The sequence below is a fragment of the Capricornis sumatraensis genome, chromosome 3 (assembly GCF_032405125.1).
Source record: "Capricornis sumatraensis isolate serow.1 chromosome 3, serow.2, whole genome shotgun sequence".
In the NCBI taxonomy this organism is placed as follows: domain Eukaryota; kingdom Metazoa; phylum Chordata; class Mammalia; order Artiodactyla; family Bovidae; genus Capricornis; species Capricornis sumatraensis.
In genome coordinates, this window is record NC_091071.1 from 28,765,087 (window position 1) to 28,785,064 (window position 19,978).

General features: G+C 44.8%; 1 protein-coding gene across 1 annotated transcript in view; it reads left to right on the forward strand.

Moving 5' to 3' along the window:
- Window positions 1-19,675, forward strand: part of PARN (poly(A)-specific ribonuclease) — a 195,716-nt gene extending 176,041 nt beyond the window's left edge. Inside the window, exons 23-24 of the mRNA XM_068967772.1 lie at window positions 5,058-5,251; window positions 18,743-19,675. Of these exons, the coding sequence (XP_068823873.1) occupies window positions 5,058-5,251; window positions 18,743-18,795 (247 nt within the window). The 3' untranslated portion in view covers window positions 18,796-19,675. The remainder of the gene's footprint in view (window positions 1-5,057; window positions 5,252-18,742) is intronic.
- Window positions 19,676-19,978: the final 303 nt, after the last annotated feature.

The window sequence follows — 19,978 nt, forward strand, 5'->3', positions numbered from 1 at the left end:
AGTCCTGACTAGAATACTGCAGAAGTGATGCTGTGCCCTTCTCAGGATATCAGCCTCAGGAGTGACACTTTAAGGTCATGCAGATATCCTGCACTTCATCAAAGTTTCTCCTCTGATTTAGCATCTCTTGATACTTTTGCATCATTCATTATTCATGTGATGGTTACCAATGGATAATTTGCCAATTCCATCTTTCTCTACTTTGACCATTTCCTACTCAGCATTTAACCAGAATTAAGAGCTCTTCCCTCCTCTCTCTGTCTGTTGTATATTGATGCAGACCCATGGGTTCCTGTCTTTTCTCAGTGGTTTAGAGTTTATTGTTGACTCTTAAATCACTCTGGTGCTCACATGCTTGGTCAGTCAGAGCCCTTTGCACCTGGTTCCTGGTCCCTGTGCCAGGCCACTGTCATCTCCTGAGCAGTTTCCTGCTTTCTTGTATAGCAAGATACTCTGGGCTCGTTTTGTGCTTCATTTACCCAGACCTGGAATCAAGTTCTTCTTTGAGGAGCCCTTTTTGTTTTCAGTGGGGTTTGGTGTTTGACATTATAATGTGGACACTACATGTGCTTGTGACCACTGAAAATTTTTTCCTTCTGTGTCCTTTCAGTGGGCAATACTGAGAAGTATGTGCATGGATATACACATATATGTCATATACATATGCAGGTAAACATGCACACGTGTACCCACACTTGGTTTTGAAATCCCAAGTCCAGGGACTTCCCTGGTATCCAGTGACTAAGACTCCGTGCTCCCAGTGCAGGGGTCCCAGGTTCGATCCTTGATCAGGGAACTAGATCCCAGATGTCACAACTGAGTTCACATGCTTCAACTGAAGGTCCTGGATGCTGCAATGAAAACTGAAGATCCTGCGTTGCAAGCAAATAAATAACTATTTCTTTAAAAAGAAAGAAATAGAAAATAGCCACTAAAAATGAAAAAAAAAAAAGAGAGATGCCACGCCCATACTCATATCTCCCGTTTCATTCCATCCCCACAGGGTCCCCCTTGCCTTCTCCTCTTCCAGTATTTGCACATCTATTTTCCCGCTACATCAACACTTTTACTAATTTGCTAAGCATCATCATGTATCCAGACATTTTCAGAGTCGCTTCACTCATTTAACTACAGAAGCAAACCTACTGAAGAGTTCAGGATTTTTTCTTTAATTCTACCACCCACCCCAATATTCCACCCAAGAATGGGAATACAGGTTCATAAATTGCTTGTTTGTACTCTGCTCTTTTCACCATTTTCACTGGAAATTATTCCATATCAGTTCTTTGAGATTATCGTTCGTTCTTGTAACTGCTTAGTTAGATTGACTATACATAGCATAGTTTATTCAACCAGTTTATAACTGATTATTCAACCAATTTCCTATACTTAGACATTCGGATATTTGGCAATAAAATATCCTAATAACAAATAAAGTGGCAATGAGTAATCTTGTACATAAATATTTTTGCATTGTTGGAGGTATATCTTCTGAATTCCTCGAAGTGGGATTGCTAGCTCAAAGAGTAAACAGATACATAGTTTTGTTAAATACTGGCACATTTGCTTCTGGAAGAGTTGGACCATTTTTCATTCTCACTAGTGCTTTGTGAGTGCCTATTTTCATAGTCTCACCAACAGAGTATTTCATCAAGCATTTGAATGTTTTTGCCAATCTAATGGTGAGAAACAATATTTCATTTTATTTTGTATCATGAAGGGAATTGAACATCTTTTTGTGTGTATAAGGGGTAATTGAACATTTTTTTGTGTGTTTAAGAGGTGTGTGTGTGTGGTCTATCTTTGTGTGTAATGAGCTATTTAGTCATAGCTTTGCTGATTTTCCTATAGAATTTTGGTCTTTTTTCCCTTTAATTTTGAGTTTTACTTGTATACTAGAGATATTAGCCTTTTATCTGTGAAACACTTTACAAATATTTTCTCCTGGTTTCTCATTTGTCTTCACTGTGCTATGCAGTGGATTTTTATCTTTAAGTGATCAGATTTATAAATCTTTTATTACATATGGATTGTGAGTCATAGTGAGTCCTGATGCCTCTGTCTACACCCAGGTATTGGAGGAATTCATCCATGTTTTCCTTCAGTATGTGTTTAGGTTCATATTCATTAGATATCTGATCCATTTTAACATTTTTTTCTTTTTTATGGGTAAAGAATGGGTCTAGTGTATCTTTTTCCATTTGTCCCACCACCGGTTTTCTGAAAGTTTATTTCTGCCCCAGTAGTTTGAATGTATGTGCTCAGTCACTCAGTTGTATCTGACTCTTTGCAACCTTTTGGACTGTAGCCCACCCGGCTCCTCTGTCCATGGAAATTTTCAGGCAGGAATACCAGAATTGGTTGCCATTTCTTCCTCCAGGGGAATTTAAATACTACCATTACCAAAAAATATTTATTTATTCGACCGCCTCGGCTCTCACGCAGGATCTTTTGTTGCGATGTGCAGGCTCTCTAGCTGTGGCACTTGGGCTTAGTGGCCCCTCAGCATGTGGGATCTTAGTTCCTGGACCAGGGATCGAACCTGTGTCCCCTGCATTGCAGGGCAGATTCTTAACCACTGGACCACTAGATTTCTGTGTGCAGTTAGGGATATTTCAGGACTTTGTATTTCTTGAAGTACCGATGGTTCCATCTGAGTTTTCATTAAACATTTATGTCTCAGAGGCTGTCATGTTCCAGGGTTTACAGCGCAGAGGAATATTTAGGCCTCCTACCCCTTTTTAGATGGAGGGATATGTCCTTACTATCTTCCAACTTATGCTTTCTGAATTTTTCAAAATTTCTTGACACCAACCAAAAATAGTTTCAGTCTTTAAGAAAAATTTAAAGGTATTGTCAGTTTTCAAACAGCAAACTTTAGCATGAATTTTTAATACCCACCCCCCCAATACTTCCATTGGTATTCTCCCTTTTCTTCATGTCCCCTCAATAAAAGATGTTTCTGAAAGCTGCAGATAATACAGGTGAAAAGAAGACAGTGGCAGGCCAGCCAGCCATTCTTATGAGGCCATCTGCTCTGGGCTCTGTTCTGCTTCCTGTGGCTTTTAAACACCACCACCTTCTTCTTCTGAGTGCACAAGTGTAAGGTACAGGGAAGAGGGAAGCACAGGAGTAACATTTCTGAACTTGAATAATTGAGTAGCCTGAGTGCTTTATAGGTAACATTTTTAAAGCAGCGGTACCCCACCCTTTTTGGCCGCAGGGACCAGGTTCATGGAAGACAATTTTTCCATTGACCAGGGTAGGTGGTGGTTTCAGGATGATTCTCAAAAGGAGCTTGCAGCCTAGATCCCTCGCATGCACGGTTCACAATGGGGTTCGCTGTCCTATGAGGATCTGCCGCCCCCATTGATCCAACAGGATGCGGAGCTTGGTCAGCAATATGAGCGATGGAAAGCAGCTGTGAATACAGATGAAACTTGACTTGCTCGCCCACTGCTCACCTCTTGCCATGCGGCCTGGTTCATCACCCCGTACAGGTCCATGGTCTAGGGGTTGGGGACCCCTGTTTTAAAGCACTCACTTCCTAGGAAAGGCTGACCCAGGGGCATGCTCACGTTCTCTCTCTCGCTATCCACCCTTCTCTCTGGGCTGGAATGGCCTCCCTTAGGGGGAATGACTGGATTCTTTATGCTTTTCATAACGTGGGGCTATGGTTTTTAAAAAAAACCTGTAAGACTCATTTAGAGGAGACAGGACTCACACTGGCCATGTGGTCTCTGTTTTTATCAAGTTCTATTTCAGGGAACATACTTTCTTAAGGAAAATCAGGACATGTAATCTGATCTAATTCAGCATGTCAAATCCTGTAAAGCTTTAAAAATGAAGCCAGGTTTAATGATAATCTTGACAAGTCACTCTTTTGGAATAGAAGAAGATTCTATGAAGGTGGGGTATGGTTGTGTCTTTGCGACTCTATGGACTGTAGCCTACCAGGCTCCTCTGTCCATGGGATTTCCCAGGCAAGAATACTGAAGTGGGTGGCCATTTCCTACTCCAGGGATCTTCCCAACCCAGGGATCAAATCTGTGTCTCCTGCATTGGCAGGCAGACTCTTGACTGCTGAGCCACCCAGGAAGCCCTGAGGTATGCCCCTTAAGTATATTCAAATGCACAAGTAGTGTGGCAGCAGACAGATCAAGAATTCTCCTGTTCTCCTGCGTATCTGTTAGGCAGGCATGTAAGTAACAGTGCTGTTTTGTGATTTACTGTAACCCATACCGCTGCTTTGTTATGATTGCTCTGCTAGTCTGTTGTACTCTTTTGTTGCTGCTGCTGCTGAGTCGCTTCAGTCGTGTCCAACTCTGTGCGACCCCATAGAGGGCAGCCCACCAGGCTCCACCGTCCCTTGGATTCTCCAGGCAAGAACACTGGAGTGGGTTGCCATTGCCTTCTGCAATGTGTGAAAGTGAAGTCGCTCAGTCATGTCTGACTCTTCACAACCCCATGGACTGCAGCCTCCCAGGCTCCTCCGCCCATGGGATTTTCCAGGCAAGAGTACTGGAGTGGGGTGCCGTTGCCTTCTCCGACTCTTCTGTTAGGATTGTTATTTAGTCTTTCAGTCATGTCTGACTCTTTTCTACCCCATGGACTGCAGGGCGCCAGCCCTCCTGTTCTTCACTAGCTCCTGGAGTTTGCTCAGACTCATGTCCATGATGGTCAGTGATACGACCATCTCATCCTCTATTGCCCTCTTCTTCTCCTGCCCTCAATCTTTCCCGGCATCAGGGACTTTCCCAATGAATCGGCTATTTGTAACTCTGTCAAAATAAAGACCAGGGATTTTCATTAAAACTATTTTCTTTTAAACACTCTTAGATTTGTGTCTATCTGTGCACAAGTCTGATACAGAAGATTCCTCTGAATAGGCTTGCTGTAGGTATACGTTTAGACTTCAGTTCACAGGGAGCAGCTGCCTGTATTGTTTGATTGCTAGTGAAGTGTTAATAGAATTAAGAGTGTTAAAATATTTTTATAGGCTTAGTCTTGCAGTTACTCTCAGCACCCTTCATGTTGTTCCTCTATTTGCATTTCAGTCTCACGGCCACCAGCACAGTAGGAAAGAGAAACCTGAGTCCCAGTCGAGCAGAAGCTGGCCTGGAGGCCCGAGTATCTGGGGAGATTTCTGACACTGAGCTTGAGCAGACAGATCCCTGTGCAGAATCCCTCTCAGAGGGAAGGAAAAAGGCCAAGAAACTAAAAAGGATGAAGAAGGACCTTTCTCCGACAGGTTTGTATTGAGTCTCACCAAGGGCCTGGAGCTGAGTCCTCCACAGTGCTCTAGAAACTCTCACTGGGGGGAAGAAATTACATCAGGGCTTCAGTTGATGGCCAAACCCATGTAGCCCAGAACAGGACCAGATGTTTTTTGGATCATTTTCATTTTAATTTGAGGAATCCCTTAATAGCCCTGGCTCTGGATAGTGTGAGGCTTGGCAGGGGCCTCCTTGTTAAAGATGATCCGCCCATTTTGGTAACCTTCTCTCTCTCCTCCATTGTTTAGAGGTTTTGTGATGTGTGTAAAGTCACCTGAGTATTTTAAATGTGTATGTGAGTTTGCACAGAGCTCTACTCCTACACTTGTTATTTTCAGTAGAATTTTCACTGTTCCTAGCCCAACCCCAGGCAGCCTGAATTTCTCTCATAAGCAGAGTTACGTAAGAAACAAAGGAAATGGGAAATGAACACATGTTGTGAACCCACTGTGTGCTAGACAGTGCAGTAGGAGCCTTCTCTCTCTCCTGGTTGAATTTCATTCTCACAACAGCTCTGACCTAGGAACTCACCCTTGTTTTAGTGATGGCAGATGTCTGATCTCAGAGTGGCAAGGAAATGCGCATGTAGCTAGTAAGAAGCAGAGCAAGGACTTCCCTGGTGGTCCAGTGATTAAGAATCTGCCTGCCAATGCAGGGGACACGGGTTTGATCTCTGATGTGGGAAGATCCCACATGCCGCAGGGGGCAACTGTCCCCCGGAGAAGAGACACCACCACAATGAGAAGCCCGTACACTGCAATTAGGGAGTAGGCTCCCCCAACCCCGCTGCAGCTAGAGAAAGCCCACACGCAGCAGTGAAGACCCAGCACAGCCAAAAACTTAATTAAAAAAAATTTTTTTAATCAAGTATAAATAATTTTTTTTAAGGAGCAGGAAAAAAAAAACAACACCAAAAGCAGAAAGAGAAGGTGAGCTGAGTCCCACATCCCCTCCGTCCCCCAGACATGCTTTGGAGGCCCCAGGAGCTCACCCAGCCCTTGGTGCTCAGAGCTTCTACCGGCCCGAGTGCAAGGCAAGGAAGGGGCTTGAGGGGCAGCCAGAGCCTGAGAAAGGCCCTGCCTAGGAGATCCGACCGGAACCTGCTCAGCAAGCTGTCACAGCAACAGAAAGGACAGCCGCTGCTGACCAAGTGCTTGTAGAGGGCCTGGCTCTGCCCCTCAGACTTGACTGAAACACTTTCCTTCAAATCTCTGAAGTAGGCATCATGGTCCATTTTACAATGAAGAAAACGAAAGCCTGAGAGAAGGCAGTATCTTCAGCAAGTGGTGTTGGCCAAGCTGGACAGCTGCATGTAAATCAGTGATGTTAGAAGACTCCCTCACACCATACACAACAGTAAACTCAAAATGGCTTAAGACTTAAGTATAAGACATGGCATCATAAAACTCCTAGAAGAGAACAAAACATTATCTGACTTAAGTCTTGGCAGTGTTTTCTTAGGTCAGTCTCCCAAGGCAATAGAAACAAAGCAAAATAAACAAATGGGGCCTACTCAAACTTCTACAATCTTTTTACCGTCTGAGACACTAGGGAAGCCCTTACACAGCAAAGGAAACTATAAACAAATTGAAAAGACAAAATCTATGGAATGGGAGAAAATGTTGCAAACGATGCAACTGACAGGCTTAATTTCCAAAATATACAAGCAGCTCATGCAAGTCAACAACAGAAAAGCAAACCACCCAATCAACAAATAGGCAAAAGACCTAAGTAGACATTTCTCCAAAGAAGGCATACAGATGAAGAGATGCTGCTGCTGCTGCTAAGTCACTTCAGTCATGTCCAACTCTGTGCGGCCCCATAAACGGCAGCCCACCAGGCTCTGCCGTCCCTGGGATTCTCCAGGCAAGAACACTGGAGTAGGTTGCCGTTTCCTTCTCTAGTGCATGAAAGTGGAAAGTGAAAAGTGAAAGTGAAGTCACTCAGTCGTGTCCAACTCTGTGACCCTGTGGACTGCAGCCTACCAGGCTCCTCTGTCCATGGGATTTTCCAGGCAAGAGTACTGGAGTGGGGTGCCATTGCCTTCTCCAACTGTTAGAGAAATGCAAATCAAAACTACAATGAGGTACCACCTCACACTGGTCAGAATGGCCATCGTCAAAAGTCTGCAAATAATAAATGCTGTATTCGCTGCTGCTGCTGCTAAATCGCTTCAGTTGTGTCCGACTCTGTGCAACCCCATAGATGGCAGCCCACCAGGCTCCCCCATCCCTGGGATTCTCCAGGCAAGAATACTGGAGTGGGTTGCCATTTCCTCCTCCAATGCATGAAAGTGAAAAGTGAAAGTGAAGTCACTCAGTCATGTCTGACTTGTAGTGACCCCATGGACTGTAGCCTACCAGGCTCCTCTGTCCATGGGATTTTCCAGGCAAGAGTACTGGAGTGGAGTGCCATTGCCTTCTCCAAAATGCTATAGAGAGTGTAGAAAAAAGTCGGTAGAAACAAAAGTTGGTACAGCCTCTGTGGAGAACAGCATGGAGGTTCCTTATTTAAAAGCTAAAAATATACTTGCCACATGATCCAGCAACCTCACTCCTGGACATATATCTGGAGAAAACTAATTCTAAAAGATACATGCACCTCAGTGTTCATAACCACACTATATGCAGTAACCAAGACATGGAAGCCGCCTAAATGTCCACTGACAGACGAATGGATAAAGATGTGGTACATATATACGTGGGGGTATCACTCAATCATAGGAAAGAATGAAATAATGCCATTTGCAGCAACATGGATGCACCTGGAGATTACCATACTAAGCCAATGTCAGAAAGAGAAAGACGAATACAATATGATACCCCTTCTATGTGGACTCTAAAATACGATACAAATGAACTTATTTACAAAACAAAAAGAGACTCACAGACAAAGAAAACAAATTTGTGGCTATCAAAGGGGAAAGGGGGCAGGGGAGGGATACTAGGAGTCTGAGAGTAGCAGATATAAACTGCTATATATAAAACAGATCAACAAGGTGCTAGTGTATCGAATGGGGGACTATGTTCAATATCCTGTAATAAACCATAATGGAAAAGAATATGAAAAACATCTATATGTATATAAATATAACTGAATCACTTTGCTATAGACCAGAAACTAACACAACATTGTAAGTCAACTATACTGCAACTAAAAATTTTTTGAAAAAAGGAGGGAAGAAGGAGGGAAAAGAGGAAAGGAGGAAACCAAGGCCTGAGGATTGTGTGACTTGCCCCGGGTCACGGAGCACGAAGTCAGGCCTGCAACAAAGTGGATATTTTTTTTTTTTATCTTTAACCACATTTAATTTTTTTAAATTTATTTATTTATTTTTTTAATGTTAAAATCTTTAATTCTTACATGCGTTCCCAAACATGAACCCCCCTCCCACCTCCCTCGCCATAACATCTCTCTGGGTCATCCCCATGCACCAGCCCCAAGCATGCTGTATCCTGCATCAGACATAGACTGGTGATTCGATTCTTACATGATAGTATACATGTTAGAATGCCATTCTCCCAAGTCATCCCACCCTCTCCCTCTTCCTCTGAGTCCAAAAGTCCGTTATACACATCTGTGTCTTTTTTGCTATCTTGCATACAGGGTCGTCATTGCCATCTTTCTAAATTCCATATATATGTGTTAGTATACTGTATTGGTGTTTTTCTTTCTGGCTTACTTCACTCTGTATAATCAGCTCCAGTTTCATCCATCTCATCAGAACTGATTCAAATGAATTCTTTTTAACGGCTGAGTAATACTCCATTGTGTATATGTACCACAGCTTTCTTATCCATTCATCTGCTGATGGACATCTAGGTGGTTTCCATGTCCTGGCTATTATAAACAGTGCTGCGATGAACATTGGGGTACATGTGTCTCTTTCAATTCTGGTTTCCTCGGTGTGTATGCCCAGCAGTGGGATTGCTGGGTCATAAGGTAGTTCTATTTGCAATTTTTTAAGGAATCTCCACACTGTTCTCCATAGTGGCTCTACTAGTTTGCATTCCCACCAACAGTGTAGGAGGGTTCCCTTTTCTCCACACCCTCTCCAGCATTTATTGCTTGCAGATTTTTGGATCGCAGCCATTCTGACTGGTGTGAAGTGGTACCTCATTGTGGTTTTGATTTGCATTTCTCTAATAATGAGTGATGTTGAGCATCTTTTCATGTGTTTGTTAGCCATCCGTATGTCTTCTTTGGAGAAATGTCTATTTAGTTCTTTGGCCCATTTTTTGATTGGGTCGTTTATTTTTCTGGAATTGAGCTGCATAAGTTGCTTGTATATTTTTGAGATTAGTTGTTTGTCAGTTGCTTCATTTGCTATTATTTTCTCCCATTCAGAAGGCTGTCTTTTCACCTTGCTTATATTTTTAAGCGCAGTTAACATGTTGTCTCCTTAGGATGAGGGGATGCCTGAGAGGGAAGTTACTCCTGTCCTGTATCTGACTTCGTGACAGTCACCCCCGTTAGTTGGAACCAACAGTCAGGTCAAAGGATAGGAGTGGAGCCCTGGAACTTTATTCATACCCAGGCCAAGAATGCATTGTGTTTCAGTTAATTCCTCTTTTTACACGGCTTGATCTGCCTGCAGGGCGTTTTCTGAATCTCATTGATATTAATGAAATCAAAGACAGCAGAAGTGTCACAGATGCCTTTTTATGCATTGTGCTGAAGCTGCACTTTAACTGAAAGCGTAAGTTCTTACTTGAAGTCTGGGCTGTGTGTTTTCACTGTCTACTCCAGGCTGTGCGTCTCCCCTCGTTTCCCTCATGTAAGTATGAGAGAGGTTTTTAATCTGCAACATTGTCTTCACCTCTGACGCCCGTTGCCCCTGTCACACTGGGCCTGCTCCACAGATGTTAGATACTAAAGGTTAGCATGGCTGTCAGAGCTCACCCAGAGCATGACCAGGATTGGGGGCTTTTCCCTTCTTGTATAGCTTTCCTTCACCTCTCAATCTCCTGAATTTTTTTAAATTATCTGTTACTTCTCAGGGACAGGATTTTAGGTTTTTTCCCTTCTGTCTCAGCACAGTCTCAAAGATATTAAAATACCTAATAATAGATTGCATTAATAGATTAGTTCCTTTTATAACTTTCATCATTTTAAGGGAAAACTTTCTATGAGTTATTTGGGGTTTTGAATTTATAACACCATCATTTAAATAGTCTCTTTCTCCCTCCGATTGACAGTAAAGCTGTCACTGCCACAAGATTTGAGCTTTAAAAAAAAAAAAAGATAGATTTTTTCAGTTCTTTGTCGGTCCTGCTAAAGAAGAAAGAGAAACATCTTGACAACTTTTAATTGAATCAGATAACTTAAGAGCAATGAGTTTTCTTCTAGAACACCATTCGTTGGGTTAGATCTTCCAACAGCACAGGCCTGGAAGTTCCCTGGATCCTCTTTAGCTGGTTTGTTTCGAGCACATAGTCCTAAAAGAATCCGCAGGATGTAGGTCAAGATACCAGGTACTGGGCCTGGCAGGTCAACCAATTTTGATTGCTCAGTTACTTTAAGGAGGTCCTAAAATGAGCAAGAGAAAAATTGATGTTTTCTAACTGTGGTGCTGAGAAGACTCTTGAGAGTCCCTTACACAGCTAGGAAATCAAATCAGTCAATCCTAAAGAAAATCAACCCTGAATATTCATTGGCAGGACTGACGCTGAAGCTGAAGTTCCAATACTTTGTCCACCTGATGTGAAGAGCTGACTCACTGGAAAAGACACTGATGCTAGGAAAGACTGAAGGCAGGAGGAGAAGGAGATGACAGAGGATGAGATGGTTGGATGGCATCATTGACTCAATGGACATGAGTTTGAGCAAACTCCAGGAGATAGTGAAGGACAGGGAAGCGTGGCATGCTGCATTCCATAGGGTCACAAAGAGTGGAACGTGCCTGAGCAACTGAACAACAACAAAGTTCAGACTCTGAAGGGTCTGTGTTAAACTCCCAAAGCTTCAGAGTGTCCCAGGAGACCAGAGGTGGAACTGGCTTAGAATGTTTGGTACAGTGTGGCTTCATTTTTCCTGCAGAGAAGGGTTCTAAGGCATCAAGCTGAGCAGTCCTACTGGGGACCGTATCTTTTTTTTTTTTTTTCTTTTAACTATAAAGTGTTTCATCACTAAATTTAATGATAAATTCCAGAGAACACACTGTTATCACTAGTTTTATTTTATAACAAGATCAGATGTGGTGGTGGTATATTTATCTGAGTATTATTTTAAATACATCCCTCTCACTATAGATTAACCTTCTATGCAGGGATTTTGTCCTTCTACGAATTAGATACTCAATAAATATGTCTTCAACAGATTGAATACATGAAAGCATACAGTGTGATAACAGGATTTGCGTGAATTCCTTTTATAAGGCCAGTGATGAGATTCTCAGCCAGTTCTTTTGCATGCACGCGTACTGAGTCACCTCAGTCGTGTCCGACTCTTTGTGACCCCATGGACTGTGGCCCGCCAGGCTCCTCTGTCCATGGGATTCTCCGGGTGAGAGAACACTGGAGTGGGCTGCCACGCCCTCCTCCGGGCATCTTCCCAACCCAGGGATGAACCCGCATCTTGTGCATCTCTCTGAGATGGATTCTTTCACCCACTGAGACACCTGGGGAGCCACTGATGCTTTTATCTTGGTCCTAGTCCCCATCTTTTGCTCTTGCTATCTAACTGTCCGCTTCTATGTGGACACTCAAATCCACGATGGCCAAGGCTTCTCTGATATTAATATGTACAGGATTCTGCAAATCTTTTTGTACCGAAGTCCCCAAGCTCAGTGGGGACGGCACCTTGACAGGTGCTCCCATGACCCACTGGGGCGCATTGGGTGCCCAGAGCACTGCCAGTGAAGGCATGGGGAATGCAGAGGACAGCCTCCCACCAGTAGGGAGCGTTCTGCTTTCCAAGGGGAAAGTAGCAAAAAGTAGGACCATGGGATATCATATGGGCTTCCCCGGTGACTCAGATGGTAAAGAATCCACCTGCAATGCGGGAGACCCGGGTTCGATCCCTCTGTTGGGAAGATCCCCTGGAGAGGGGAATGGCAACCCACTCCAGTATTCTTGCCGGGAGAATTCCATGGACAGAGGAGCCTGGTAGGCTATAGTCCATGCGGTCTCAAAGAGTCAGACACGACTAAGCAACTAACACTTTCACTGTTTTTCACAGGATATCATGTACCGTAGCAATTTCTGGCCAACTGATGCTCAAGAAATCCCCCACAGTGTCATTTTTCTTAGTTATACCTCTTAATATCAAAGATACACTGAGAGTTAAGTACTGGATGCCTTCCCACAGAACAAAAGGACTTAAGTTGCAGAAGAAATGACCATTTAATAGTATATACCAGACATTGTGCTAGGAATGTCCTTTATGATCTAGTCATTGTAAAAACTGAGTAAAGTGTAGATGTCATTATCTCTGATTTATAGAGAGGAAAAAGAGTCAAAGAATCACAGATAGGCAAAGTAAAATACAGCTGCTATTGAGGGTGGCGGGGAGGGCTGTCTGAGCCAGAGCAAAGGCATCAAACCTCCCTGCAGTGTGTGGTGTCTCCTAACTTCAGAGGACGTGAAGGGTTCTTCCCAAAGGTGAATGTTTCTGGCAGCCGTTCTAGATCAGAAACAGCTGCCCACCCAGACTTTCTTGTGATGAAATCATGTGATAAAAATCCAAGATATTCTTCCCTTTTGGAGCTTTTTATCTGCATGTCATGTGACTTAGTTAATGTTTTTCTCCTGAATGTAGTTGTTTCTATCCTATTTTTAGGAAGCAAATGTATACTATCAATCCTCCCCCTTTTATATTTATTGGAGTTAATGGAGATTGATAATGCTGTCTGCTCTCCTCTGGGCCATTCAAGGCATTCTCTCCATTGGTGCATAAAGGAAACAGCTCCGTGTGCTGTATATGCTGGAGTCAGCTGTCTCTAAGAAGTGTTTCCCAGACACTGTTTGATGGGTGGGTATCCACAGCGCCCTTGCTCTTGCTGAGGAAGTGAATTCATATTCTAGTGGCCTGATGCTGGTCAGACTAGCCAATCTCAAAATAGAGATGGACTGTCCAATAGCCGAGGTTCCACGTCTAACGCTCTTAGTGTTCACAGAGCAGGGCCAAGAGCTGTGGCTGTTCCTGGTGACTTGTCATGTAGCAGCGATGTCGTTCCAAGTCTCTTTTCCCCCTCACGTTTAAAACACAACACAGTAGAGCTTTCCATGTTTTCCAAGAACCGAGAGTTTTATTGGAGTCTTGACTAATCTGCTGACTTTTTTCCAGCTTCAGCCCTTAGGGTTCAGTGTGAAAATGGAGACTCTACTTGGAACAGCAGTCTCCTCTTGCTGTCAGAGGTCTCCTGAAGTCAGAAACGTGATCTGCAGTTGGTGCTGTTGGTCACCTGCGTGGCCAGCCTAGGGAAGCCCAGCAGCCTCCCCAGGAGCTTTCTGATTACTCAGTTCAGATATGGATTTCAGCCTCACCGAGGGGGATGCTGCACTGCAGGGCAGTGTGCTCCGCGAGTGCCCTTCCTCTTCCTGCAGGCAGCCCTCAGGGACTCCCCACACGCCATCCAGGGGAGCCCTGCCTTCTTAGTGTGGAAACCACCCCATGACCAGGCCCTTCGGAGCATTTCCTAGTTAAAAACTCCCATATGGCACCCAGAGGATCTTTCCATGTGAAGAGTTCCACTCTGTAGATATGATTTGATGGCAGATTTCTGATGTGCTGCATACCTTTTCAGATTCACAGGAGGGAAGAGCTGCCTTAGCTCAGAGTTTCTCCTTTTCAGCTCTGATTAATGAAGTGAAGTGAATAAAAAGTCGTGTCCGACTCTTTGAGACCCCCATGGACTGTAGCCAGCCAGGCTTCTCTGTCCATGGGATTCTCCAGGCAAGAATACTGAATGGGTTGCCATTCCTTTCTCCAGGAGATCATCCTGACCCATGGACCGAACCTGGGTCTCCTGCATTGCAGGTGGATTCTTGACTGTCTGAGCCACCAGGGAAACCCTCAACTCTTAAGTAGGTGAAAGGCAAATCAGCAGAAACAGTCACCTTTTGTTTCCACTTTTTACTTTCTTTTGTTGTTTTGTTAATAAAAATAATGGGCTTACTATGAAAATCAGTAAAATGAAGGAAAATAGAAGAATATAAAATTCCACAGTTACTTGGTACTCTGTTAATAAGTATTTCTCTCTACCTGTCGTTTTTATGCATAGTGGGAGCATACTCTGTATGCCATTTAGTATCTTGTTTTCCCCCATCTGAAAATTCTAGGTCAAATAATTTTAATTATCAGCATAATATTTTATATTAAAATTTTTGTCTTTTTTTAAAAAAACAATATTCCTCATACCTTTTGCAGGGTCAGCTTTATTAAGATTCAGTTTACATACAGTGAAAGTCATTACTCTGAGGCATACCGGCTTTGACAAAGTGTACAGTTTTGACAAATGTATACAGTCATATAAGCATCACTGTGCTCAAGAAATAAAACAGCTATTCCAGAAGATTCCCTCGTGCCCCTTTGCAGTCAGCCCCTCCCCGTCCCTAGATCCTGGCAGCCACCGATCTGCTTTCTGTCACTGTAATTTTGCCTTTTCCGGGGGTCATTTAAATGGAATCATTCGATACGTGACCCCTCGGGTCTTGCCCTTAGCATAAGGCCTTTGACGTTTGTCTGTGTTGTCACCCACGTCGCTGGTTCATTCCTTTCTTCTGTGGATTAACAATCCACTTTCAGCCATACCACTCTTTGTTTATCCATTTTGCCTTTGGCATTTAGGTGTTAGCAGCTGAGGATCTAGCAGATACAAACCTTCTGTGTCAGTTTTTATGTGAACTAAGTGTTCATTTCTTTGGAATAAACACCTACGGGTGGACTTACTGTGTCAGATGGTAAGTGTATGTTTAATTGTGTAAGAACCTGGCCCACTGTTCTCCAGGGTGGCTGCAGCGCTCCGCATCCCCACCAGGGCTCAGTGGCTCTCTGCAGTCAGCAGTGCGGTGGTGTCCTTTGTAGCCATCCCAGTGACGTGGACTGGTATCTCCTTATGGCTTTGGTTTGAATTTCCCTAATGACTGACAATGTTAAATATCTTTTTATGTGATTATTTGTCCATGGAAATATCTTCTTTGATGAAATGAGTGTTTGAATCTTTTGCCTGTTTTTTCATTGGGCTGTTTGTTTTTTCTTATTGAATTTTGAGAGTTCTTATGGATTCAGGATACAAGACCTGTTGAGTGTTTTACAGATTCCTCTGGACGGTGCTTTTCATTCTCTTCGCAGTGCCTTTCAGTAGTAGATGTTTTACATTTTAATGGAATCCAGCTTATCATTTTTTCCCCTTGAATTATGCCTTTGGTGTCATATGTGAGAAAGCTTTGCTTTAGTCAAGATTGCAGAGTTCTCCTATGTTTTCTTCTAGAAGTTTTCTAATTTCAGGTTTTACATTTAGATATACCATCCATTTTGTATATGATGCAAGGCACAGTCCATCATAGCAGGAGACAGATGTCCTGAAGTTTCTGTTGAAAAAGAAAAGTTGTTCCTGAGTAATTCTTTGCATTCTAGTTACCACACAGGGCTGTGAAAAGCGAGTTTCCTGGAAAACTGACCACAGTTTCTTATCCATTAGCTTCTAAATGGATCCTTCAACGGTCTACAGCTCTCCCTTTCTGGAAGGTGCTGGAACGAGCACCAGCAGTAACCTTCAGCTCCCGTCTGGTCTAGGTCTCCTTTAGTTGGTTCACAAAATTCTGGCTGCTCTGTGCACACCATCCTTTCTCAGCAGCTGCACATTGTAGGCAGCTTTCTTTGAATGCAGGCTGTTGGCTTCCCCACGCAGTAACTACATGCAGCGTTGGGCCACCTTCTCCACAAGGGGAAGGGGCTAATGAGCATTCAGAACTGGCTCTGTGCCAGGAACATAGCTGAATCATGGAAATCCTCTGAGGCTCAGAGTAGCATTGAGTGTACCGTACAGATACGGCAGTGAGAGTTGCTCAGAGTCTTACAGCTACTGAGACAGCCCCACCACGCTCGCCTCTCTCCCCAGTTTCTGCTTATGCCGTTGTTTCTCACTTGCTCTCCGCAGAGTCACTCCTGTGTGGTTTCTTTTTGTTTGCTTTTGGCTGCATCTGGTCTTGATTGTGGCACGCAGGATCTTCCTTGTAGTGCACAGCTCAGTAGTCACAGAGCTCAGGCTTAGTTGGAATCGAACCTGTGTTCCCTGCATTGCAAGGTGGATTCTTAACCCCCAAGCTACCAAGGAAGTCCTGTTCCTGTGTGTGGGACGGCGTGCCGCCAGACTCACATGCGCTCCCACCCAGGTAGGTAGCAATGGCAGTACATTGCTTTTAGCCATTGATCTTTTTCCCTCTCAGTTTTATTTCAGCGCCCACCCCCACCCCAACATTTGGCCTTGTGGCTTTTACCTTTAGAATATCTGATAGGCTGCTGTATTATTTCTTTGATATGTGAGTTACAAAAACGCCCTTACTGATGTCAGTTTTCCTCCCTATCAAGTACTGTGTGACTGGGTGGTTGAGAAGGGGGTCAGGCTAGTTTAATCTTATCCTGGGCCATCTGCAGAATTTAGTTGTTCCCTGGAGGGGACTGTTTGTGTTTTGCTTTGTCTTTCAATAGCCTTTATTCCTTTTCTTTCCTTTTTAAGTTTTATGCATTTATTTGTTTTTGGCTACTCTGGGTCTTCGTTGCTGGGCGAGGGCTTTCTTTAGTTGCAGCAGGCAGGGGGCTGCTCTCTAGCTGCAGTGCGAGGGCCTCTCGTTACAGTGGCTTCCCGTCTTGCGGAGCACAGGCTCCAGGGCACACGGGCTCAGTAGTTGCAGCTCGTGGGCTTAGTTGCCCCACAGCATATGGAATCTTCCTGGACCAGGGATCAAACCCACGTCCCCCACATTGGCAGGCAGATTCTTAATGACTGCCCCACCAGGGAAGTCCCACCGTTTTTCCTTTTCTAACTGGATCATGGGACTCAGTCATGGGCACCATCTCCTGCTCACCTTCAGTTCTCTGGAGCAGTCCTGGGACATGTGTGTTTCATGCAGCCGTTGAGACTCCCTACAGAACACTTTAGATGACGTCCCCTCCTGCTCTTCTCATCCTGTCTCTCTGGGTTTTATCTCAGTAAAGGAGGAGAGGGGCGGATTCTCATGCCAGCAGAAATCCTCATGTCATTTCACGTGTTTGGACCTAGTTACCTTTAGGCCTTCCTGTCACGGGCAGTAACCACCCTCAGCTGAACAAGTGCCCCTCTGTTTTTGAAAGTTACTCTCCACTTCAGGCATCATCACAGACCTCTCCCCTTTTTCAGTCTTGGACTGTTAGCTGGGGCTGGCTTTGCCTGTTTCCCTGCCAACCCTACCTTAGGGCTTAAATAATGCATGATATCCCGGGTATGAGAGCACCTAGCCGGCCGCATTTTCCATCATGAAAACGCTGTTTCCTGACTTAGTTCCCATGTACTTGGCTGTGGACATCGGTGGTCCAAGCAGTGACCCAATGGTGCTGCTGCTGTTACAGAAAGCTTCCGAATGAAGAAGGGCTTGTAACTTTGGGGTGAGACTGTTTGTAACAGAAGAGGCTCCTTTAAGTCACAAAGACTGTAGCCAGTGTTGCTGAAATAGGAAAGAGCTACAAGCTGCTTTTGCAGATCTGTTTTGGGATGTCTGAACCCCCACTGGTCAGCTTCCCTCTAGCCACTATCTAGCCACCAGCCCCTGAGACTTCTCATCTAGCTTACAGTCACTGCAGCACAGAGAAACTCATCCTCCCAGGCCTTTGGCAGGGATCTCGGTTCTGGGGGCATCTGGACCCCCATCTCAGCCACTTGCTGTAAAACAGGCATATTAGTGCCACTAAACCAGGCTTGTATGAAGGTTAAATGAACTAAGTGCCTGGCATGCTGCTGCTGCTACTAAGTCGCTTCAGCCGTGTCCGACTCTGTGCGAGCCCCTGCTAGGCTCCTCTGTCTCTGGGATTCTCCAGGCAAGAATACTGGAGAGGGTTGCCATTTCCTTCTCCAATGCATGAAAGTGAAAAGCGAAAGTGAAGTTGCTCAGTCGTGCCTGACTCTTAGCGACCCCATGGACTGCAGCCTACCAGGCTCCTCCGTCCATGGGATTTTCCAGGCAAGAGTGCTGGAGTGGGGTGCCACTGCCTTCTCTGCCCGGCATGCTGGCTAGCAAAGAATATGGGAGTGTGTGCTCACTGGAGGATGCTTGACTCCTGTGAAGTCAGTACGGACGCCCAGGCAGGAGGCGTTCCTGGATCCTGCGGTGATGTTTCTGCAGCGTGGACTTCATATGCCGGGCACTGCTCTCCAGCGACAAGACCATCCCAGCCTGGCCCTGGTCAACCCTGTCCAGGCAGCTCCTCTTTCTTTCCCCCAGCCAGGGCAGCCCTCTCCTGATTCACCTTCTTTTGTCCTCGCCCACCAGGAAGCATCTCGGACAGCTCGGCCAAGCTCTTCGAAGTCCCCGACACGTGGTAACCAAGACCGGAGTGGAACAACCCCGCTGGTGCTGTTGCCGAGAAGGAAAGAAGCAGCTGGCACGTTTGGAAGCCATACCGCGTTTCACTGAATCCACTGTGGTGTGGGAGGAGCCTGAAACCAAGTGTGTCTCCTGAAAAAACCCCAGTTTTTATTTTCAAGGCTGTGTTCCTTCCTCCTCAGCCTCACCCATGTGCTGGCACTCAGCGTGTTGTCTACTGTCGTGTGTTCATGATTCACCAGGTCATTAAGGTCATTACTTGTTGCTCGTGTGAAACCCTCCAGTCACAGATCTGTGTGTGCGAATCCACCCGAAGGGGAAGGCCAACCGTGAGACCTGCAGAAAGAGCCGACACTCTTGTGTGCTGTGACCATGAATTTGGGGTTGAACTTCTCGAGAGGTTCACGCTCAGGCCCGGGGGCAGCCCTGGGGTGTGGTACGGCCTCCCGTGAAGAATTCGGTCGTGTCTGCCTGCTTCTCATCATTGCTGCCTGAAACCACGAGGCTCCCAAGCTTGTTTTCCTGGTAGGAAGATGTCTGCCACCATCAACACATGCCTTGACCTTTGGGGCATATTTATTTAGAGGTGGTTTTTTTCCCCCCTAAGATGTGAGTTTCTCATGGTGGGGTGTACGAATGAAAAGTTAATTTCTGTTTTCCCAGGTAGCATTCCGTGTCTTAGCCAGTGTCTTGTCTGTTTGTCTGGTGGTGTCTGGGGGTGAGGTGGCAAGTGTGCATACGTGTGCATGTGTGTGAAATCATAACAAATCAACACCGTGTACCAGCCTTTCTCTGTCAAACCAGGTCACAGCAGCGACAGAATCCCGTGGATCTGCTTCCTACAGATCATTGTTAGATATTTAACATTTTTGTATCATGGTAATTAAAAAAAATGAAAAATGTATTTCCGAAAGATGAAAATTAAAGAGATTTTCTTAGGATTCTGGGTTTTTTCTCTTCTTTTGTGAGTGAATGACATACTTAATCTCTACATAGATGTGTTTCTCTTTAAAGATCACCCCAGAAAAAGCTCTGCAAAGTCAGTAAGCCTGGTGCTTTTTTTTCTTCTTTTTTCTCTCTCTCTTAACCTCTAACCCCTTACACCTGCCTTGATGAGTCAGGCGCCTGGTGCTGGAGAGGAGCCGGTGGTCAGCGGTGTCAGAGGGGTGCATCTTCATGGTG